The sequence below is a fragment of the Salvelinus sp. IW2-2015 genome, linkage group LG6.1 (genome assembly GCF_002910315.2).
Source record: "Salvelinus sp. IW2-2015 linkage group LG6.1, ASM291031v2, whole genome shotgun sequence".
Taxonomy (NCBI): Eukaryota; Metazoa; Chordata; class Actinopteri; order Salmoniformes; family Salmonidae; genus Salvelinus; species Salvelinus sp. IW2-2015.
Window position 1 is genome coordinate 1657891 of NC_036845.1, and position 25308 is coordinate 1683198.

The following is a 25308-nucleotide window of genomic DNA, read 5'->3' on the forward strand; positions in this document are numbered from 1 at the left end:
AATGCTACCAAATTACTAATTGGTGTATGTTAAACTTCGTGGACCCACTGGGAATGTGATGAAAGAAAAAGAAAAGGCTTGAAATAAATCATTTCTCTCTACTAATATTTCTGACATTTCCATTCTTAAAAATTAAAGGGGTGATCCTAACTGAACCTAAGGGATTTTCTTACTAGGATTAATGTCAGAAATTGTGAATAACAGAGTTTAAAGATTTGGCTAAGGCCATATTAAAACTTCCGAATTCAACTGTATATTCAATGTATGAATGGAGCCAACTAGATACCAGGGTGTGCGGGTTGAACGTTTTTTCATTATTTAGTTTGACTTTCACCAAGCACCTGGACTATACACACGGGCCAAAACAGACATATTTGCTAAATAACGTGGATTTCTCTTACCACAGTCCATTTCCTTTTTTCAATTGGACCAGTATTATTTTATTACAGTGGCATTAACTTTCTTTATTAAACAGGATATGAATTGTGCCAGAGAGCAGTATCTCTCATCATGTTCATATTTGTTGTGAACCAGTTGATGTGTGAATAGGTTGGCAGGCATATATCTAAGTCAGGGTTCTATTCAAATCAACAGCGCTCTCATTTTGCCCCAGCGCATAGCTGTGGATTTGCATTGCTAATTATATGAGAGCATAATAGAGTACCATGCTTAGATGTGGTTTGTCAGGAGACACTTTACCCCTCAGGAGAGCTAACCTCTGTCTCTTGGTCCTCTGTTCTCTTCCAGCCGCTCCCTGTTAACTCCAAGCCCCCGTCCCTGTTGCGGGTCCTTACCCCCGCAACCCTTCCTTCGATTACCCCTGGGGGGCTTCAAGTCCTAGCCTCGCAGGGGCTTCTTCCCTCAACAAACTGCCCAAACTGCCCCCGGCTCCCTCTACCCCTCCCACCTTCTACCCCAACCCGCTGCAGGACCAGCCTGGGCCAGCTGCCTCACCCCTTCTCCTCCCTACTCCCCCGGGGAGTGGCAGGAGGGGGGGAGAGAGGAGAGCAGGCCAGACCGGGGTTACTACAACGGCACGGAGTGGGCAGCCCAGACTCTGCTGCCTCCTTACCTGGTTGCTCTTGTCGCTGGCCGGTACGGACTCATGGCAACGGAGGCTCTGTGGGTGACGAGGGAGAGAAGGGAGACCATACCCCCAGGCACGGGGCTTGGGTTGGGGATGTTAGAGGTAGGGTCTAGGGCTGGGTCTGGAGGGATGGGTGCTGGTGGGGTGCTGGGGGGCGGACAAGAGCCATTGGAGCGGCGAGGCGGGGTGAAGCAGGACCCAGAGTCGACTCAGACCTTGGGAGATCACAGATCTGAGTGACTGCAGCTCAGACAACGAGCCTACTTCAGACACCACCAAGGAGACCAGGGCTGAGCGTCCGAATCACAGATCCTGGTCCAGGGAAGAAGGGGGAGCACTGCCACCTCTCTCCTCCCTCCTCCCCCCTGTGTTCCCCCCATCCCTCAAGAGCCTGGTGCCCTCACCCCTCCCCTCTCGTTCCCTCCCTTCTATTCCCTCTCTCCCTCCATGGCTCTGTTGGAACGGCACAGGGAGAACAGAGACTCTAAAAATTGGATCCAAGCTTAATAGATTCTAAATAGAATAACTCTCTTTCTCGTTCCCTTCCTCTTCCTCTTCTCTCTTCTCTCTCCCTTCATGTTATGTTGGTCCTTTATTTTGAAGCCATCTTGCCCGGTTCCTCTCTGGTTTTTTTCTTCCTTCCCTTCCTCTTTCTTTCTCACCCCCTTTCTTGCCTCCTCTTTACTGTTGACTTGTCCAACATAGCTGAGATGGTGAAGCTGTGCTGATTTTGACATTTACTGAGATGTTACCATGTTCAGATGTATGTTGTACTACTTATTCATTCATGTGCTCCCACACGATTTGTTATTGTCTCATGGTTTCAGTGATATTTTGAGCTATTACAGGCATTTGCACGTTGTTCTGTTGCGTATTCATATGTTACCGATGTTACTGCAATGGGTCCATCAAACTGCGTAAATTATAACTCAACGTGTATAATGAATTACATTAATAAATATATACTAGAAACATAATAAACAAACTACAATACACACACATAAGCATTAATGCAATAATGGCCACATAATTATATCTGACAGAGATGATTACTTTAGTTTTTGAGGATTCCTTTTCTATGGGACGGATGTATTTTTCTGTCAAAACATAGTCAAACATTGCCAAGCTGGTCGGTCTTTATAGGAGGCCTGCTACAGTTAATTGTTTGTTGGGAAAAATGATCATCCCCAAATTCCAAACAATTAGTCATTTTGCTCTGCTAATGTTAATGCTCTGGATTGTATGCTACATTTCTAAACCCATTACTTGTTTGTTTGTTTTGTGTAATGACCAAGTTCAATTGCTTAACTTTCTTCAGTGAGAGGATGAGAAAGAGAGAGAGAAAGAGAGAGCAACAAGAGAGAGCTGGACAAATCTAGAATTTGTATCAATATTTCAGTATATATTTTATTATGGTTGTACATTACATTTAATTAGTTTATCAACATTATAAAAGTTGCTCGTGTTTGGGTGAATTTAATTATTATTTAAAAAATGTTGGGAATGACAAGTATAGGTGTATTAAAGTTTGTAAAAGATTAACAAGCAGTCAGGAGTATCTGCCGCTCGGAAAGGTGTTTTTTCTGAGAGGAGGACATATATGGGAATTTGTCTCATATTTTTTCTCCACCCCAGATAATTGTGTCCTTTGGTCATTTTGCCAAGATGCCCTTTGGGATTTAAATAGTTCGTTGTCGTCTTTATTTTTATAGTTAGCCATTCACCCAGTGTAGAACTGTCTGTAAATTTCTCAAATGTGAGTTAAATATTGGTTTTCAGCAATTCTTTCAACTACAACAAAAAATATGGTAGATGATTTTTAGTCTAAGCTTTGTTATCCATGGCAACAGTTAGGAAAATAGGGTCCCCGTGGTGTAGAAATTTAAAACAAGAGGTACAAAGTATCTCAATACCAACTGGGACACAGACCAACTTCTCCATTCCCAAGTGCTCACTTTGAAGCACAGAGTGCATACTAACTACCCCCACATGTACAGATATCGATGGTATGGTTGTTGTAACAGGTGCGGATATAACATTAGTGTGAAAGCCCTATGTTATAAAGGTCAATGTAATTTCTATATTTTTTGGATTCTACCAGAAATCTCGTTTCATGATCCTGTGTGGCATTCAACCAAACCACCGCGAAATACTCTTTCCTTTGTGAATGTATGGTGTAAACACATCCAAATGATCATGCGTAAATATTAGTCACATGTTCTTGTTTATTGTAAAGAGAAAAAATGAAAGAGCAAAAATTAAGAAAAAAATATGAATAACTTCTAAAGCAATAAAACATGTATTCTGGAGATGGGACTTTTGTGGCACTGAACTCGCATTGTGTGTGAATGTGTGCATTACACATGGAAGGAGGCTCCTAATAGGGCCTGCTTGAGGAGCCCCTGGTGTAGGGCATCTCTTACTCCAAACAGGGTGGCGAAAACCTGGACCTATTTACAATGTAATTGACCTATCTAGTCTACAAGAAAGTTGTGACATTATATCATGGAAAGGGTTTGATTTCATGAGCAATGAGTAAAAATTGGCCATGGTTTCCCTTAGTCTTATTTTCCTTGCATGTGTAATTGACTGATTGAGTTCAATGAGTTGTAATAGTCAGGGTAATGGGACAGCATATACCATATGGCCTCCTCTCCCAAGGATATGATGACATGAAAATCTGCCGCCTACCTTTATTAAACGTGTTGATTAAAAAGTCTGAAAATGGCATAGTTTTCCCTACATAGTGTGCACTACATTTGACCAGTGCACTATAACATGAATAGGGTGCAATTTCGGATGCAACTGGAAGCAGAGCCACAGTAGTAAAGGCCGGATATGAAGAAGGGAAATGAAGATGACAAACCAAGATAGGTGCATGCCCTAAAACCTTCACAAACAGCCAACACTACCTACATCGGAATTACTTTGTGTGATAGCCTATTTGTGGATTGTGAAACATATGAGATCATATTTCTAAGTGAAACAGAAGTTTAAGGAAAAAAAGCATTGCCTCTACTGGATATACCTACATGTATTTATGGATGCACTAGTTCAGTGTTCCATACCAAACTGTTCAGTAATTAACATATTGTGTTCAATTCCATAAATAATATTTTAACACAGATTACCTTATGCGTGGAAAGATTAGCAGTGAACTAAAATGTTGCTACATAAACACATTGAAGATGCATTGAATAACTGTTGATACGGTTGACTCCCATGGGTGAACGAGGGGAACGAATACCGTGTAACACAATATTGTATGGAAGCCCAACAGGAAACAACTGGGGATGGAAAAAGTTACACGAAAACCAGATTTTGCATAACTAGATCATATTGAAAACTGTATGATTACATCAAAGTAATATATTTTGACATCGTCATGCATAACTTTGCCTGTGGTTTATGCAGATAAAAAAATAAGTCAAGGGGAAATTGTGCACTTGAATTTGTACTTCCGCGTACAATGTTTTTTTCCAGCGACATACGACAACTTTCGAACAGCAAACCATATTAGACGTTTGTCAGTCTTTTTTTGTTGTTGCTGTATTTTGAGGTGAGTACCACGTTAACATTTTTGCTAATCTATTTAACACGCACATACGTTCGATGCTTAGTTACTTATGAAAAAAACTTGGGAATTAATTAGGTTATTCCGCGAGTAAAGGCTTGTCTCTCGCTAGCCAGCTCACCAGACAGCCTTTAGTTAGCGTCTAGCTAAAGGAATGTTGTGTTTGGCTACAATCTAGCGGAACATCTCGTTCTCTCGAGTACCAAAATCAGGTGTTTTAGAGTTAATTAAAAACTATTTTATTACAAAGCAAGACTTGCTGAAGCATACTGGTATTTCAAGGGTACGTGTCAGGTCGCTAGCWAATTTTTTCAATCAAGTGATACTTTTTTAGCAGGCTACTAAGTATCGCTATCCGTAATGTTATAAAAATGTTGCAAGGAGCGGAATTTGTAAAATGACTCGCGACATTGTAGCCTATTATTTAATGTAACTCTGTAACTATAGCAGTTATTGCCAGCAATGCGGCCAGGCCTACGTGCGATAATTTGCTTGCCTATGTATTTTTTCCCTGGTATTTCAATGTGACATTTAAAACCTAAAAAGTATACTTTATCAAATAACATTAATAGCGGCATGTTTGATTTAGTTGTTAAACCAGCCTAAAGTCTGAGTGTTATTTAGACATAATTTCACACATTATAATGATTATATTGTTAATCATTATCAAAAGTAGATAGCCTACTGTGAGATTGTACCAGTAGATTTATCATACACTGTAGCATATTTCTCCTGCACTCCAGTTGATCACACTATTTTGTATTTCTATATGAAAAGTACAGCAGCTATACAAACACACATCTGTCACTGGAGTCCATCCCACTTTTGGCCTCTCCCCTCCCCCTTTGTCTCACTCCCCTCCCCCATCGTTCTGTTTTATCCTCTACAAATCAAATCAAAATGTATTGATTGCATACACAGATATGCAGATGTTATCGCAGGTGCAGCGAAATGCTTGTGTTTCTAGCTCCAACAATGTGGTATTAGTACCTAGCAATAATCCACAATATGCGCATAATCCAATAAGTACAAATAAATAAATAAAAAATATCAGAATGAGCAATGTCAAAGTCCGGAATATATATAAACTGGTATAGACAGTATGTTCATAGAAAAGGCGGGTACAGCAGTAGTTATATAGGATAAGCCATGACTAGAATACAGTATATACATATGAATTGGGTAAAACAGTATGTAAACATGATTAAGGTGACCAGTGTTCAATCACTATGTACATAGGGCAAAGCAGTCTGTAAGGTGCAGGGTAAAGTACCAGGTGTTAGCCAGCTGCTGTAGTAACAGTGACTAAGGTGACTTAGAAAGACCTAGAGGGTTTGGCCTATATAGTTTAGTTTCGCAGCCTCAGTTGAACTCCAAAAAGAATCTTGTCTATGTGTTACTAAGGGACTGAATTGGGCCTACAACATATCAACATTGTGAAGGCTTAATCAGAAAAAATGTTGCTTTAGGTGCTATGTATGACCTTTGCTCAAAATATGAACAACACTGTCTCAAATTCAGCCACGGTCTGTTGTTATGGGCCTGTGGGTTGACCCGTAGTTGTTTTGGAATGGTTCTGTAGCTGAACTGATCAGATGAGACGTGATGCTGAAATGGCGGTTGGGCTTGGAGCGTTGTGATGTGTCAGTGGCGACCACTGAACTACAGAGGCTTCCTGTCTCTGTTAGAGGAACAACAACATTTTGCTGTCATCTTTCTTTCTTTCTTTCTTTCTTTCTTTCTTTCTTTCTTTCTTTCTTTCTTTCTTTCTTTCTTTCTTTCTTTCTCTACCTCTGCAAATGCAGTCTTGCCTGAAGCTCAAAGGGTTGTTCATTTGTTCAGTCGTTTCATTCACAACCTGGATTTCTATGGAATGCCGTTTGGGTCTTTGCTTGTCAAAAAAGATGCACGGTAAATAACACTTTGACGTGGCAAATAACATTTTTGACGTGGCAAATAAGCTTGTTGACCAATCAGGACCTGAATATGACTGCATGTCACGTGGATGTTTTGGAGTCTGATAACTCTGAGGAGGACGTTGGGAAAAAATAGCTTGGGTATTGAGCAGACTGATACCCCATTTCATTGATTCCCGATCCTTTGGTAAAGCTGTACAGTGCAATATGAATGTCAATACACACAATAGCCTGACTGGGGAGGTGATTTCACACAGTCACAGTCCTGCGATAAGAGCTACAACGCTAATATTTGCATAAACTCTACACACTTGTGTTCTGTGGGTGTCACCGAGTAGACTGATACCCCATTTCATTGCTTCACATTCTAACCTTGTTTAACAGTCTCGTCTAAATATGGCATGATTCCACCAATTGCAACCTTCTGCATCACTTTCAAAGAGGTACTTTTATTTTGAAGGCAAACCACTATTGTTCCTAATCCTTATTGTGGCTAGCTTCACAACACATAACCCGGTCAGGTCGAGCCTCACTAGCCAGATGAAGCTAGCTGGCTGCTTATAACATTAGCTTTGAGCAACAGGGTTAAGTAGCTGGCTAGCTATTTATTTTCATGAACTGAAGTTCAATTTCAATAGGCGAACAACAAGTGGCTACCTAGCTAATACTCACAAGGATTCCTAAATCATTGCTAAGAATAATGAAAATGACTGCAGTTTCTACTGGTCATTGTTTTCATGAATGTTGTATTGGTGCTAGCTAGGTACCAAGCTAAAGCTAGCTAGCTACCCCGGAAGTTGCTGTCGAACAAATAATGCTTTATTACCAACGTGGTATTGTAAACACATTGTTTGTGGCCGGTGTTTGCAGACTTTTTTTTGTACAGCTTTGACTGTGCTACTGATAGTAGTGGTGGCGCTTGGCTTGCACGTGCAAATTCAGAACACACAACATTCTATAATAGAACTGTGTTATTTGACGTGTCAAATGAAAAGCTTATTTAACGCATGAAATAGTGTTATTTGACGTATCTTTTTTGACACGCAAAAACCCAAACGGCATTCCATAGTATGTCGTAAAGCTAATAGCAGTGACGCTATTACTGTGTAACTCCGGTAGGGCAACATCTGAAAAATAGCGCACTTAGTAGTGTGTAACGGTGCTTGACCAGTCGCCGAAAGCCAACATCACCCACGACAGAGAAGGGTTGATTGTCAAGGGCAATGAATTCTATTATCTTGGCGTTAATGGATTTTGCCTTTGAGTTGTCTCGCTGAAATTTTCTTACTCTTTCAAATGACTGTTCGACTTGTTCATTGCTCGATCCACACAGCAGACATTGTGGGCTAGGTTAGGAAGGCTGTGTTGCGCAACATTTTACGTGGCGTCATTACTTCATGTACCTACGTTATATAGGTATGCACGGTAGCTTTGACATCGGTTTTGCACATCAGCGTTAAACTAGACATCGGGCTGATACCGATGTTGGCATTTTTAGCTGATATCGGCCGATTCCGATATATTGTGCATCCCTAGTATTTGACCTTTAATTGTACAACAAAGCCTATTTAGAGAAACTATATATCGTGAATCGCCCTTTAAGTTAGAAAAAATGTAAATGATTTTTAGGTCATATTGCCCAGCCCTAACGAATGCACACTCCCCGCCCTCCGCCAATCCCTCTCTCAGGTACACAATCCTATTCTCTCAGGTACACAATCCTATTCTCTCANTCTCTCAGGTACACAATCCTATTCTCTCAGGTACACAATCCTATTCTCTCAGGTACACAATCCTATTCTCTCAGGTACACAATCCTATTCTCTCACAATCCTATTCTCTCAGGTACACAATCCTATTCTCTCAGGTACACAATCCTATTCTCTCAGGTACACAATCCTATTCTCTCAAGGCATTAATAGAGGAATCCCAGTGCTTTATTAGGCCTAGTGTAGTTGCAGCTGAGGTACACTGAGCTCAGTAACTAGGCTATAGGGTTACGACCAGACAACCAGCAGATGGTAGAATATAGCCTACTACCCACAATGCAACAGCCAGGGGGCTGTCCTTCTGGACAAAGGGTAAACTACTAGGGATTCCCTATAGGCCTACTTGTCTGGCTTACAAAATAAACATCTAAACATGTCAGCTATTCAGTTTTGCTATAAAGGCATGTTGAGAAGAGTAATCTGTGTAGATTCTTATGTTAATCAAGTGAAGTGAAAGTGCCGTGTTGTGTGTGTCGTTTACCAAAAGTGGGGTGCTCGATGTCGTTACACAACAAACTCATCCTAGCACAGCACACACACACACACACGGCACTCTTTCACTTCACTTGATTGAGCTCGATTGATGATATTGTGTGTATAGTGCACAAGATTTACTTTCGTTGTGTGTCTGCTGATAGCCTGGGCCGCTGAGCAAAACTAATACTGACAGTGAGGTGGTGGGGTGGGGAACCAACATGGTAGCCTGTGATGGGTGTGATAGTAAGTGTGTGTTGTGTGGTGATTGTGTTCGGTGTGTGTGTTGTGTGTGTGTGATGTGTGTGTGTGTGTTGTGTGGTGTGTGTGCGCGCGTGCTAACCAAGAACCCTGTGTGTCATCAGTGTGTGCATACTGTATGTCCGTTTGCAATTAGCCTAGTGTGCATTCCAGACGACAGTTAAATGAGCCGTAATTTGTAATAAGTGGAGATTGTAACGGCAGGGTGGGTGATGGTTCTCAGTTAGCCTAGCTCATGGGTATTCTGCAGGTGAAACAGCAGGAAACCCTGGTTGTACTGTCATAGCTTGTAGCAGAGGAAGAGTGGCTATCTCATCTTCCTGATAATTCAAGTGTGCTGTGTCAGCCCTGTAGCACAGCCATGAGTTCAAAACAGTCCAGGACCAACCCACTGTCCTCTGATACACTATGTAGAGGCGGGAATGGAGCTGAACATGTGTGAAGGAGATGTGTGCAAGGGGTGACATCCCCAAGCCCTGGAAGTGTATTTTAGTAGAGAGAAGATGTGTGTGCACATACAGTATGTACAATTGGACTGTGTTTGTGGTATACAGTTGTCTGTGTGTATTATGTCTTGTGTTAGACCTTGTGTGTTGGAGACAGACAGACAGGCAGACAGACAGACAGGCAGGCAGACAGACCGTGTGACATGGAAACAGCTCTGCCCCCAGTCAGAATGTGAGTCAGACTGGTAGAGAACAGGAGAGAAGGAGCTCTTTCATTCCCGGGGTCAGGCTGGAAAAAACTAGACTGGGCTTCATGGACCGTGTTTACTCTTGGGGGATGGATGGATGGATGGATGGAGAGCGGGATAGGGGTGGGTGGGATAAGTGAGGGTAGACACACACACCACCATCACGAGAGCAAGCAGCCTCAAATGACCATCCATGTTGACAGTACAGCAGAGCTGATGAGGTTTCTAATGTAAACAACGAGAGGGGCCCTAGGACACGACACTATCTTAACATTTACAACTCTGAGTGAGTTGTATACACATTATTTTCTAAAAGTCTGGTTAGAAAAGGGGAGACAGAGCTGTATGACTAAATCTGAAGATATTAATTATTAGGCCATTTGCACTGAGAAATTTAACAGAAATGTCCAATAATGATGCTAGCTGCAGTATGTGGTTTATGGTTCCTCAGTAATAGAGCTAAGTTAAGATGGAGGATATGAATGCAGCAGGACTGGGTTGCATGGTTGGTGCGTTATGTGGGCCGTAACGTCATGGAGGGCGTGTCTGTTGGGCGGCGGTATTGCTACCTCCATGTTCAGAGCCAGCCCAGATTGGGATTCTGGGAAAGCTCTTTCAACTCTGGGCGGACATAGCTGCTTTATGTGCTGCAGTCCTCAAGTCATCATCAGCCACCACTAGACATGGTGGTAAAACGTGGCCTGATCACAAACACACACACACACACACACACACACACACACACACACACACACACACACACACACACACACACACACACACACAACACACACACCACACACACACACACACACACACACACACACACACACACACACACACACACACACACACATCCCTTCTGAATGAATGAGAATGTTTCTCCACGACCCAAATGGTAATCAAAGGCCTCTGTGTTTGGCCTGCGCAATTACCCTACTATCCAGACACACACACACATTTGGAAGCAGTTAAATAGTCGGGAGGCTCACTGCGAACCCATTCCATGACAGTCGATTGGCCCTCGTCTATCCAATGTTTCCATAAAGCATGAAAGAGTGACCACTTACATGGAGAGTGCGAGAGAAAAAYAGGGGGTAGGGAAAGTAATGCCAAGGAGTTGTTAGGTATGGAAGTATATTTTGGCTCTAACGGATAGGCAATCGGGACAGAAAGAGATGCAGGGGATTTAACACACCGCTGGTGTTCTAGGGGTTAGGACTTTTTTGAGTTGCTAGTCTTATGTTAGCCAGTGCATAATTGGCTCTACTGTTCAGGTCATGTGTGGCTTAGTTGTATTGGAGTGGCAATACCAACCAAGATTATTGAGTTGAAGGTGGAGAGAGAGGGGAGAACAGAGTACGGGGAGGGAAGGAAGAGAGCGAGAGAAGCGGACAAAGAGGGGTTGGTAGAGAGGATGGGGTATGAGGGCATATTCACACCACCTTCAGCACAGCTGTTTCTATCACACATCCTCCTGACACTTCTCCCCCCTCTCCTTTTGCTCTTTCATTCTCATCTCCTTTGCCTCTCTAGGTTCTTTCTTCTGTATTATATCTCTCTCTTTTGGAACGTCCATCCATTTAGGTCCAGAGTCTGCTACTGTAGTATGTTGAGTTGTGAATGACAATCTCTGTTTACCCAATACTATTTTCTGCTATGTAAACAAATGTACTGATTAACCCTACAAATACTTACAAGGCCAGGCAGTAAACTGTTCTAGTAGCTAGCTATCTTAGGTGCCTGGCCGTGTAAGTATTTGTAGGGTTAATCAGTACATTTGTTTACATATACCCTTATATTGAGTAATATACACTACCGTTCAAAAGTTTGGGGTCACTTAGAAATGTCCTTGTTTTTGAAAGAAAATTACTTTTTTTGTCAATTAAAATAACATCAAATTGATCAGAAGTACCGTGTAGACATTGTTAATGTTGTAAATGACTATTGTAGCTGGAAACTGCTTTTAATTTTTTTTATTATGGGCCTCGTACAGAGGCAACCATCACTCCTGTGTTCCAATGGCACGTTGTGTTAGGAAATCCAAGTTTATCATTTTAAAAGGCTAATTGATCATTAGAAAATGCCTTTGCAATTATGTTAGCACAGCTGAAAACTGTTGTTCTGATTAAAGAAGCAAGAAAACTGTTCTTCTTTAGACTAGTTGAGTATCTGGAGCATCAGCATTTGTGGGTTCGATTACAGGCTCAAGATGGCCAGAAACAAAGAACGTTCTTCTGAAACTCCTGTCTACTCTTGTTCTGAGAATTGAAGTCTATTCCATGCGAGAAATTGCCAAGAAACTGAAGATCTCGTACAACGCTGTGTGCTAATCCCTTCACAGAACAGCGCAAACTGGCTCTAACCAGAATAGAAAGAGGAGTGGGAGGCCCTGGTGCCGACTGAGCAAGAGGACAAGTACATTAGTGTCTAGTTTGAGAAACAGATGCCTCACAAGTCCCCAACTGGCAGGTTCATTAAATAGTACCCACAAAACACCAGTCTCAACGTCAACAGTGAAGAGGCGACTCCGGGATGCTGGCCTTCTAGGCAGAGTTGCAAAGAAAAAGCCATATCTCAGACATTTGCCAATAAAAATAAAAGATTAAGATGGGAAAAAGAAAACAGACACTGGACAGAGGAACTCTTCCTAGAAGGCCAGCATCCCGGAGTCGCCTTTCCATCGTTGACGTTGCATTGTTGGGAAGGGCCCGTAAGTAAGCATTTCACTGTTAGTCTACACCTGTTGTTTGCGAAGCATGTGACAAATAACATTTGATTTGATACGCATACCCCCCCCCCACACACATGATGGCAGTGAGCAGTACTAGGGTCTCACTGTGCTTCTCAGACCTTATCTCAGTTTTACCCACGTGACCTCGACTCTCTCTGTTTCTCAATCATCTTTCTTCGGTTGGTTTCGTTAATGTAATATTTGCCAACTTCCTCTTCTGAGTGACAGAGGTGATGAGCACAGGTCAAATAAAGAAAAGGGTGTCACTTCTTAATCGGACCCCTGACCTTGTTCTCCTCTGCCATGATCCATCCTTCTTTCTAGCTTTCTCTTTTTTTGTGCCCCATTCCTCCTCTCTCTCTCCCCCCCTCTTCTTCATCTCTCGTCTTCGATCTCTCGACGTGACTCTTGCAGACAGGTCAAACAGGAAATGGCTATGATCGCTTCCTGAGGAAATTACACCCACTTCCTGTCTGTGTGCCTCCTGCTACTCAGGCGCCTCTGGGGACACCCCCTCGGAGCCAGGCCAGGGCCGTAGGACCCCAGAGAAGCTCGGACTCATTCAGTGTAATGAAGCCTTGCCTGATGAGAAGGCCAGATAAAAAGAGCACAAACACAGCTAGCTTCCATTAGGGCTCTGCTCTATTTCAGGGCCATGCTGTCATAGTGGCACAGGGGACCAGACACAGGCTATTGTGTGGGACCGGGTGTTTGGGGTGAAGAGTGACCTAAGCTGACACAATGAATGGATGTTTGGTACTTAGAAATGAACCCTCGTTCTCTTTGTTGCTTTTATTTTTACAGTATTATATGACTCTCACCAGTCACATAAGGGCAGTGGTGTAAAGTACTTAAGTAAAAATACTTTAAAGTACTACTTAAGTAGTTTTTTGGAGGTATTTACTTTACTATTTAGATTTTTGCAACTTTTACTTCACCACATTCCTGAAGAAAATAATGTACTTTTCCCATACATTTTCCCTGACACCTAAAAGTACTCGCTACGTTTTGACAGGAAAATGGTCCAATTCACACACTTATCAAGAGAACATCCTTGGTTCCTGGTACTGCCTCTGATCTGGCGGATCAAATCAAATTTTATTTGTCACATACGCATGATTAGCAGATGTTATTGCGAGTGTAGCGAAATGCTTGTGCTTCTAGTTCCGACAGTGCAGTAATATCTAACAAGTAATCTAACAATTTCACAACTACCTAATACACACAAATCTAAAGGGATGGAATAAATATATGTACATATAAATATATGGATGAGCGATGGCTGTGCGGCATAGGCAAGATGCAGTAGATGGTATAGAATACAGTATATACATATGAGATGAGTAATGTAGGATATGTAGACTTTTTTTAAAGTGCCGTTATTTAAAGTGACTAGTGATACCTTTTATTAAATCCATGTATTCCATTTTTTTAAGTGGCCAGAGATTTGAGTCTGTATGTAGGCAGCAGCCTCTCTATGTTAGTGATGGCTGTTTAACAGTCTGATGGCCTTGAGATAGAAGCTGTTTTTCAGTCTCTCGGGCCCCGCTTTGATGCACCTGTACTGACCTCGCCTTCTGGATGATAGCGGGGTGAACAGGCAGTGGCTCGGGTGGTTGTTGTCCTTGATAATCTTTTTGGCCTTCCTGTAGGTGCTGTAGGTGTCCTGGAGGGCAGGTAGTTTGCCCCGGTGATATGTTGTGCAGACCGCACCAGCCTCTGGAGAGCCTTGCAGTTTAGGGCGGAGCAGTTGCCATACCAGGCGGTGATGCAGCCTGACAGGATGCTCTCAATTGTGCATCTGTAAAAGTTTGTGACAGTTTTAGGTGACAAGCCTCATGTTTTTAAATGAATAGAAGGAATTTGAAATGATTTTTACTTTTGATACTTAAGTATATTTTAAACCAAATACTTTTWGACTTTTACTCAAGTAGTATTTTACTGGGTGACTTTGACTTGTCATTTTCTGTTACGGTATCTTTACTTTTACTCATGTTTGACAATTGAGTACTTTTTCCACCACTGCATAAGGGTCTGTCTAAGGCTTCATCAAGTGTTGTGCCAGTTGGCTCTGTTGACATTATTATAACTCCAGCCTTCTGTGATGCTCTAGTCTTACTGGGTATTGGCAGGCACCATACAACTAGAATTTCTATGATCCTTCCTATTCTGATTCTGACTGGCTGACATAAACTGCTCTGACTGACAGTCACTGTAATGGGACTGTCATTGAAGAAGCTTGATTGACAGGTATCAGCCCCTCCCACTGTGGTATGGACAGTGAAGAAGCTCACAGTGGGGTGAGGTCATCGTTTGGCCCCTCAGTGTCCTGCGTTCTTGTTGGTTGTGTAAATGGTGACACGGTGGGTGTTTGTTTGCTCAAACGGTTACACAATGGGGATTGTGGTCTTGGTGCTAGAGCTGGTGTAACAGTGACTCAGTGGTAATTAATACAACTCTCTCACACTGACCTGCCTGGTGGAACTAAGAAATGCTGTAAAACAAAACATGTTGAATAACCATATAATATGAATGTGTTTCAAGTGAAATATGGAGCTAGGAGTTGCAACAGGTGCTTTATAATACACACGTACAGAGGCACCTGCGCCTGATAGCTATCAATAGACTGATGCCAGCTGACACCTATTGAGTTATAATAACATGCTGAGTTATTGTTGGAATGTGACGAGAGGGAAGAATGGAGGGAGAGGAGGTGGAGGGGAGCGTGGAAGGAGTAGCACAGCTGCCTCCTCAGGAGCTCCAGGGCTCTCCTACTCTTCTGGGCCGCGTCCCAAAAATGGCCTGAATCAACTTCCTCTCCTTGTCTCCTTTCCTCACCAAGTCACGTCCCAATAGTCTGTAATAGATTCTCACCCTTTCCTCACTGTCAGAACAGCCCATCCAGACCTTTTCATGTGTCTCGACGAGAAGGGAAGGGGAAGAGAAGTCAAGGAGATGAGAAGGGGAAGAGACTGGTGTAGTCTGGTGCCATGCTGTGGAATGTTCAGTATGTCAGGAGAGGAGAGTAGAAGGGACCCTCAGATTTAAGCTATAGTATCCCAACACTGTCTGTAACAGCAGACTCCCCATGTTTGCACTGTAGTGGGGATACTACTTTATGTGACAGCATTTCATAGTTCCACTAGGCACCAGGTACGTTCAGCCTCTGTGGTAGCCATGGTGATGTAACTGTACGGTTGGGTAAATGATGTATGATGGCTGCTGCAGCTGTGTTACTTTACATGCCCCCTCGTCCCCAGGCTAATTGCACATAGCATTGGGCAGAAGTGTGTGGTGAACAAGATTACTCTAAGTGCAGCCAGGGCATTTGTTGATTCAGGCTACTAACAGTGATGGTTGTTATGTGTGGTGCTGAGGGGAAGGTGTGTGGGATTATTTCACCCTACTCTGTGCGTGTGTTTGTGCACATTTGTGCATTCCACTCAGTTCCCTGGTTTACTTACTGGACTGGCCACCCCTCATAGCCTGCTTCCTCTCTAGGTTTTCTTTCTTTCTTTCTTCCTAGGGAGTTTTTCCTAGCCACCGTGCTTCTACACCTGCATTGCACGGTGGTTGGGGTTTTAGGCAGGGTTTCTGTACAGCACTTTGACTTCAGCTGATGTAAGAAGGGCTTTCTAAATACATTTGATTGACTTACCTCTACACATGACCGTGAATCACCACATGTTCTCTCCTCCTCCAACTTCATTTTTCCATCGCTCTCCTTCTTGACCTCTAAAACCTCTTTTGAACTCATACCAGCAACACCACTTCTCCTTACAAGACAATGTGCTATTTTAGTCTATGTCACTTACCTAACCTCACTCTCAAACCCAACACACATTTGCTACTATCGCGCCTCACGTCATCTAGATACGCTGCACTCTTTATACACTGTACTCTTTCTACAATTTGTTTTTACACTTTCACAGGCCCACACCCACCCGCTCACATCCTCATTCACACACAGGCCTTTATAAGATCTTCTCAGTAGTGATTTGACTCAGGGCTGGACAATGGTGCTGCTGTGACTGTCAGGGTGTTCCCCGGTGGCTTCTAGGAGCCTGACTTACTATGGCCTGGAGGATGAATGCAGGGCGTGGGTCCACTCCTGTGATTTAAGGGCTATTGCACGGTAATGGAATTATGCTGAGACTCTCATTCTTCACTTAAAAATGTATGCCAAACAAAAACAAAMGATTTCAAAGTTTAACAAACCGTACAACTCTATGCACAAGGACTACTTTGAACAATTGACACAATAAAAAAATAAAAAWATGTATGCTTCCTGGGGAAAACTGTGCAGATACAAAGATCGGTAACATAATTACAGTAAAATCTCCCTCAGTTGTATTATTTTACCAAACTTTGTATCTGCACAGTTCTTCCTGTAAATGTGTTTTTGCACAATTTTATGTGGAAACTGTTAAAAGCAGTTCTTGTGCATTGAGTTGTACAGTTTGTTAAACTTTGAAATCAATTGTTTTTTGTTGGGTATACATTTTAAAGTGAAAAATCTGAGATCTCTGTTTAATTCCCTTACCATGGACTTGCCCCTAACTCACGACTCCTAACTCACTACTGCTGGGGAAGAGCGGGACTCTGCAGAGGTTCTGGTCTACAAACAATTCCTAGCCCCTACCCCTTCTGTGTTTGGAGATCTGAAGTTGTGTTGGGTATGTGTAAGCAAAATGTAATCTGGCTCTACTTTCGAAATGGGTTTAGGTTCTGAGCTTCTGCCAGATTTCTTAGATTACATCAATTCAAATCAGATTTAATGGTCACATACACATATTTATAAGATGTTATTGTGGGTGTAGCGTATTCCATTCCTACAGTCTACAGCTGAAGGTGTAACCTAGGGTCTAAGGGTAGAGTCCAAGAGATGGGGTTGGGGTTGTTCCTGGACAGGCCTAGCCGTCACTGACTGTCATGAGTTCTCCCTCAGGGCATTATTGGCTCAGGCTTAGTTAAACTTTGTTGAATGCTCAGCTGTAAACTGGGTTTTGGCAAGGCATGTCCAACTGTTTCCCTTGGGTTAAAATATTTACCCCTCTAACTCCCTCCAAGCTACGATCCCAAATCTAAATGTTTCAGAGGAGCCTGGAGGAAGAGGAATTTGTGATTTGCAGAAAGCACCTTGATTCTACTTAATTAGTCAAACACTCCAGGATTTTAATGGCGCTAGATATTTAGCCATTCTCCAAAAATTGATTGGAGAATTCAAATTGGCCCCTTTATATTCTTGCAGTCAATTGCATCAGTAATGCTGTCGTGATAGCAAGCAAAGGGCCCTAACCAGAGTTTTACCCGCTCTCCCTAACAGAGTTTACCCCTCCCTAACAGAGTTTTCCTATCTTCACCCTCCCTAACCAGAGTTTTACCCCTCCCTACCAGAGTTTACCCGCCCCCCTCCCTACCAGAGTTTACCCCCCCTCCCTAAGCAAGTTTACCCACCCTCCTAACCAGAGTTTTAACGCCCCCTCCCTACCAGAGGTTTACCCCCCCTCCCTAACAAGAGTTTAACCCCCCCCTCCCTAACAGAGGTTACCTCTAACCAGAAGTTCCCCCCCCTAACCAGAGTTTACCTTCCCCCCTCCTAACCAGAGTTTACCCCCCCTCCCTAACAGAGTTTACCCCCCCCCTCCTAACCAGAGTTTACCGCCCCCTCCCTAACAGAGTTTACCCCCCCCTCTCCCTAACCAGAGTTTTACCCCCCGTCTCCTAACCAGAAGTTTATTACCCCCCCCTCCCTAACTCAAGAGTTTACCAACCCCCCTCTCCCTAACCGAGAGTTTACACGTCCCCCCGCCATCCCTAAACAGAGTTTACCCCCCCCTCCTAACCAGAGTTTAACCCCCCCCCTCCCTAACCAGAGTTTTTTACCCCCAGCCCCTCCCTAACCAGAAGTTTACCCCCCTCCCTAACAAAGAGTTTACCCGCCCCCTCCTCCCTAACCAGAGTTTACCCCCCCCCCTCCCTAACCCAGAGTTACCCCCCCCGCTCCTAACCAGAGTTTACCCCCCTCCCTCCCTAACCAGAGTTTACCCCCCCTCCTCCCTAACAGGTTTACCCCCCCCCCTCCCTAACCAGAGTTTACCCACCCTCACTAACCAGAGTTTACCCCCCCTCCCTAACCAGAGTTTACCCCCCCCCCTCCCTAAACCAGAGTTTTACACCCCCCCCTCCTAACCAGAGTTTCCCCCTTCCCTCCCTAACCAGAGTTTACCCCCCCCTCTCCCTACCAGAGTTTACTCCCCCCCTTCCCTCCCTAACAGAGTTTACCCCCCCCTCCTCCCTAAACCAGAGTTTAAGCCCCCCTCCCTCCTAACGCAGAGTTTATACCCCCCGCTCCTCCCTAACCAAGTTTACCCCCCTCACCTCCCTAACCAGAGTTTCCCCCGCCCCTCCCTCCGCTAAACCAGAGTTTAAACCCCCTCCCTTTCATGAATTAGATTTTCTCTAACCTAGCGTTTAACATGCCCCCCCCGCATCGGAGAAAAAGCGATCGATCTAAACCAGAGTTTACCCCCGCCCGATCCCCTAATCAGCGGGTATGTGTAAATACCAATTTGTTTAATTGTCACATACACAGGATAGTGCCGACCCCCCCCCCAATTTTTTAAAAATTGAAATTTTAAATTCTTTAATTACCAAATACTCTATCCGAACACTCTAATCGCAGTAGACTCCCCCCAACTCCTTGCTTTGGACCTTGCCATATCTGAATCAAATCTGTTATTTTTCCTGCAATTTCAACAGCCAATTTCAAGCCACATTTCAAACCAMCTTCGTAGGTGCTATGGGTCTTGTGTCTGAACAGTCAAATCTGATTTATTTACCCTCAAGTGGTTTTTAGACTGTTATTTGGCATATCTTGACAGTTTGACAAAGAACATGTGGTAACTAACTAGCTTGTTAATTGTTTACAAATAAATTAAAGAATGTAATAGAAAGCTAACAGCTAACTAGCTAGTTAGTTGACTGCCAAAAAGGACTTGTTTTGAAAGCTGGACCGTCTTATCCTTTGAGGGCTTAAGTGTTCTTACACTATGATTTTGAACACTCAAAGCAACTGGGAAATGTCCATGGCAGGCATTGTTGTCACCTTGACTTGCTACATAACTTCTGAGTGATAGGAACCACGAGCACCACCACCAATCAGAGTACACCCACAGATAGAACAATGAGACAGATATTTCAGCAGATGTATAAATGTGAATCATCCACTTGGCGTTCCCACTCACTACCAAATATGGCAGTGAGAGGAAGCCCAGTGGCCGGCAGTGGAGAAGGTGGAACGAGATGGATTTTGGCTGACATTCTGCACATTTTCTCATTGATTAAACCTTTGATCTCAATAGAGTTTTCTGTTCCCGAAACTGTAATCTCTTGCAAACAGAGTGGACTAAGTTTTCTAGACTTTACCCTTTGCTAAAGTTTCCAAAAAATTGCATTGTTTAGAAGAAGTGAAAAGGTGAATTGAGTTATTGCACACACACACTTCAGAGTAGGCGTTCCGTAACGGAAATATGCAAATGTATGCTAGAACAAGCCAATAGGATCTTGCTAGCTTGTGCTTGGCTCTGCCCACCTCCTTGCTTGTTCTGCCCACTGTGACTCATTTGTTTCCATTTGAAACGACAGGCTGTGGTCTATCTTGGTTTAGTTATAAATATCTTTGCTACACCACTGCCACACACGTGGTTACTATGACAAATAGCTTGGCCATGTCAGCTAATGACTGCTGTCTGAACACACATCTGATTTGGTTGCTTGTGACTTGCTGTTTGGACAGTCAGTATTGTAAAATGGATTTGAGCATTAAGGCCTGCAGTGTGAACAAGGCTTTAGTAGTATGATTATGGGGTCCTATAGGCTAGGCCAGGGGTCGGCAACCCTGTTCCTGGAGTGCTGCAGGTACTGCAGGATTTTGTCCCAACTAGGCACCACACCTGACCAACTGAGCTCATTGATCAGTTCAGTGATTGTCTAACATCAACACACCTGGTCTACCAGGTCAGTTAAACTAAAACAGGACCAGGGTTGCCTAACCCTGGGATAGCCTATATATAATTCCTCCCTCATCTTCTTGTGGGTGGTGGGTGAGGCCGAGGTCGGTGTGGGTTGACTTTCGTAGTGTCACTCAGCAGGTTGTGGTGGTGTCAGATGATGTAATGTCCTCTCTCTTTTCTGTCTCCTCATGGTGCCAAAAATCCACATTGTAATAAATTGTCTGAATTGATGCGATAACAATAAATATAACTATACGTTTATAATATTAATGTGCACCACAGTTTACTAGTACTACTACTAGTACTACTAGTTTGATGGTTGTAGCCATCAACTGTCCCATTAACAATCACCCATATTAACACACTGGTTTAATTTCAAACTCCACATGTCTCTAGTATAGGCTACTGATTGTGATGAACCATATCAGAAAACTGCCGGCGATAAGTGATTGGTATGGTCGGTGTCCGTTAATTTTCGGTTTATTTACTCAATCATATTGTCTCTAGGTGGGAGCGTTTGGGGCTCAGTGGTCTAACTGTGTCTCTGTCTGTAGGGGGGAGCGTTTGGGGCCCAGTGGTCTAACTGTGTCTCTGTCTGTAGGGGGGAGCGTTTGGGGGCTTCAGTGGTCTAACTGTGTCTTCTGTCTGTAGGGGGGAGCGTTTGGGCCAGTGGTCTAACTGTGTCTCTGTCTGTAGGGGGAGCGTTGGGCCCATGGGATCTAATCTGTGCTGTCTGTTAGGGGAGCGTTTGGGGCTCAGTGGTCTAACTGGTGTCTCTGTCTGTAGGGGGGAGTGTTTGGGGCTCAGTGGTCTAACTGTGTCTCTGTCTGTAGGGGGAGCGTTTGGGGCTCAGTGGTCTAACTGTGTCTCTTTCTGTAGGGGGACGTGTTTGGGGCTCAGTGGTCTACTGTGTCTTCTGTCTGTAGGGGGGAGCGTTTGGGGCTCAGTGGTTCTAACTGTGGTCTCTGTCTGTAGGGGGGAGCGTTTGGGGCTTCAGTGGTCTAACTGTGTCTCTTGTCTGTAGGGGGGAGCGTTTGGGGCTCAGTGGTCTAACTGTGTCTCTGTCTTGTAGGGGGAGCGTTTGGGGCTCAGTGGCTACACCAGCCATGAGCATCATCGAGGCCGAGGATGAGGACTTTGAGAATGATCTGGACCCCGTGAGTAACTAGCTGATGACAATGAACTGTAGTGAACAATAGACTGAATGATCATATCTGTTCTGACCTTTCTCTCTGTCCCTCTCACATACTCCATTCTCTACCCTTCTCCTCATTCCCTGTCTATCTAATCTGACCCTCTCACAATACTCCATTCTCTACCCATCATTCCCTGTCCACCAATGTCCTTTATCTAATCTGTCCTTCACTCTGTACTGTCTCCTTCTTCCCTCCTCTATTCCTCACCTCTCCCTCAATATATCTACTGTTTCTAACCGCACCCCCCCCTCTCTCTGTCCATCCCAGACGGTGGATGACCACAGCAGTCACTTCACCAGTATAGAGCTAGTGAAGAGCCGGCCAACCCACCTGCTGGTCTTCCTTCAGCACGTCATCCTGCAGTTCGACTGCTCCTCCCTGGTGAGAACTACAGTGTGTGTGTGTGTGTGTGTGTGTGTGTGTGTGGTGATGTATTGTCTGGTGTGTGTGTGGGTGTTTATGTCCATGTTAGTGTGTGATGAGTGTCTGTCTGCTCCATGTGTACCTCTGTTTCTGTGTATCTCCAGTGATATTAAGCATGCCTGTCTCTCCCTTTTATTCTGCATGCAGACACCGTGATCCACCCAGGTACTGTTACCCCTCCACAGCCCAGACAGCCTCCCTCTCCTCACCCCTCTCCCAAACCCCCTACCTCCCCCTGCCTGTCCCTGAAGCTAGCGATGCACCTGTATTTTAATAGACACCAGACTGTCCTCCACCGACCATACCGATCACTTATCTGTCCTCCACAGTGTCACAATATGCTGTAGAAAGTCTACATACGCCTGCGTAAATGACCTCCTAATAGTGTTATCGAAAATGGTTTGTGTGTGGTACTCACATCTTCTAGCTCCCTTCCTAATTGTTCTCTCTTTCTCGTTCTCTCTCTCTCTCCCTTCCTCCCCCTCTCAGTTGTGTTACCTCCATGCTGACCTCTTCAAGAACCTCAGTACCAAAGAGACCAAGAAGCAGTTTGTGGAGTTCTACAACAGCTTCCTGGACAAGAGCGCTGTAAGTACAAGAAATACAGGGAGCTAAGAAGCCACTGTAGAGCCCAGAGCCAGAATGGCACGTCACTGTTCTGTACCGTACTTCCTCTGGTTTCTTGGTACTGGCCGTTTGTCCAGCTGTACCCTCTGTACCCCTCTTCCTCTCGCCGTGTGTGTGTGTGTGTGTGTGTCTCCCTCTACTCAGTGTGTCACACTTTCTCACGCTGACAAACTACTTCCTGTTCAGGTCGTGGGAATGACCTTTGGGAAGAATTGCTTTTTCTATTGCTCTATTTCTGTTTTACACTCCCTCTCTATTCTAAAAGGATACGTTTAGTGAAAGTTCATTGGAACATTCAGAGGTAGAGAGAGACTCATGGAGTAGAAATTGTACTTTTGTTTTCAAATTTTTCCTCTTGCCTGCATTTTGTTTTATTGGTATTCAAGTGACATCTGSTGGTGACTGTGGTGTACTGCATTGTTTGAGATTTCTATACTTTATTTATTTTATTTATTTCACCTTTATTTAACCAGGTAGGCTAGTTGAGAACAAGTTCTCATTTGCAACTGCGACCTGGCCAAAATAAAGCAAAGCAGTTTGACACATACAACAACACAGAGTTACACATGGAGTAAACAAACATACAATCAATAATACAGTAGAAAAATCTATATACAGCATGGGCAAATGAGGTAGGATAAGAGAGGTAAGGCAATAAATAGACTATGGTGGCAAAGTAATTACAATATAGCAGTTAAACACTGGAATGATAGGATGTGCAGAAGATGAATGTGCAAGTTGAGATATTGGGGTGCAAAGGAGCAAGATAAATACAATATGGGGATGAGGAAGATTGGATGGGCTATTTACAGATGAGCTATGTACAGGTGCAGTGATCTGTGAGCTGCTCTGACAGCTGGTGRTTAAAGCTAGTGAGGGAGGTAAGAGTCTCTAGCTTCAGAGATTTTTGCAGTTCGTTCCAGTCATTGGCAGTTTTTGGGGGTGACCAGAGAGATATACCTGCTGGAGCGCGTGCTACGGGTGGGTGCTGCTATGGTGACCAGTGAGCTGAGATAAGGTGGGGCTTTACCTAGCAGAGACTTGTAGATGACCTGGAGCCAGTGGGTTTGGCGACGAGTATGAAGCGAGGGCTAGCCAACGAGATCATACAGGTCGCAGTGGTGGGTAGTATATGTGGCTTTCGTGAAAAAACGGATGGCACTGTGATAGACTGCATACAATTTGTTGAATAGAGTGTTGGAGCCTATTTTGTAAATGACATCGCCGAAGTCGAGGATCGGTAGGATGGTCAGTTTTACGAGGGTATGTTTGAAAGCATGAGTGAAGGATGCTTTGTTGCGAAATAGGAAGCCGATTCTAGATTTTATTTTGGATTGGAGATGTTTAATGTGAGTCTGGAAGGAGAGTTTACAGTCTAACCAGATACCTAGGTATTTGTAGTTGTCCACATATTCTAAGTCAGAACCGTCCAGAGTAGTGATGCTGGACGGGTGGGCAGGTGTGGGCAGCGACCGGTTGAAGAGCATGCATTTAGTTTTACTTGCATTTAAGAGCAGTTGGAGGCCACAGAAGGAGAGTTGTATGGCATTGAAGCTCATCCAGAGGTTAGTTAACACAGTGTCCAACGAAGAACTAGAGGTATACAGAATGGTGTCGTCTGCGTAGAGGTGAATCAAAGAATCACCAGCAGCGAGAGCGACATTGATGTATAGAGAGAAGAGAGTCAGCCCAGAACTGAACCCTGTGGCACACCCATAGAGACTGCCAGAGGTCCGGACAACAGGCCTTCCGATTTGACATACTGAACTCTATCGGAGAAGTAGTTGGTGAACCTACCGAGGCAATCATTTGAGAAACCAAGGCTGTTGAGTCAACCAATAAGAATCTTGTGATTGACAGTCGAAAGCCTTAGCCAGGTCGATGAATACAGCTGGACAGTAATGTCTATTATCGATAGCGGCTATGATATCATTTAGGACCTTGAGTGTGGCTGAGGTGCACCCATGACCAGCTCTGAAACCAGATTGCATAGCGGAGAAGGTACGGTGAGATTCGAAATGGTCGGTAATCTGTTTGTTAACTTGGCTTTCAAAGACGGATTGCCGGGGTGTTAAGCATGTCCCAGTTTAGGTCACCTAACAGCACGAGCTCAGAAGATAGATGGGAGGCAATCAATTCACATATGGTGTCCAGGGCACAGTTGAGGGCAGAGGGTGGTCTATAGCAAGCGGCAACGGTGAGAGACTTGTTTCTGGAAAGGTGAATTTTTAGAAGTAGAAGCTGGAATTGTTTTGGTACAGACCTGGATAGTAWGACKGAACTCTGCAGGCTATCTCTGCAGTAGATTGCAACACCGCCCCCTTCAGCAGTTCTATCTTGGCGGACAATGTTATAGTTAGGGATGGAAATTTCAGGGTTTTTGGTGGTTTTCCTAAGCCAGGATTCAGACACGGCTAAGACATCCGGGTTGGCAGAATGTGCTAAAGCAATGAATACAGCAAACTTAGGGAGTAGGCTTCTAATGTTAACATGCATGAAACCAAGGCTTTTWTGGTTACAGAAGTCAACAAATGAGAG

The 25308-nt window shown here is 43.9% G+C and overlaps 1 protein-coding gene, 1 long non-coding RNA gene and 1 pseudogene across 2 annotated transcripts in view; 2 read left to right on the forward strand and 1 right to left on the reverse strand.

Moving 5' to 3' along the window:
• The window catches only part of LOC139027868 (uncharacterized), a 27315-nt gene extending 5635 nt beyond the window's left edge, over positions 1-21680 (reverse strand). The window contains exon 1 of the long non-coding RNA XR_011480006.1: positions 21624-21680. This is a non-coding gene — a long non-coding RNA (uncharacterized lncRNA). The remainder of the gene's footprint in view (positions 1-21623) is intronic.
• On the forward strand, positions 182-1594 carry LOC139027807 (uncharacterized; annotated as a pseudogene).
• The window catches only part of arhgef1 (Rho guanine nucleotide exchange factor (GEF) 1), a 39183-nt gene continuing 35476 nt past the window's right edge, over positions 21602-25308 (forward strand). Inside the window, 3 exon segments of the mRNA XM_070443886.1 lie at positions 21602-21681; positions 21988-22101; positions 22633-22731. Of these exon segments, the coding sequence (XP_070299987.1) occupies positions 21631-21681; positions 21988-22101; positions 22633-22731 (264 nt within the window). The 5' untranslated portion in view covers positions 21602-21630.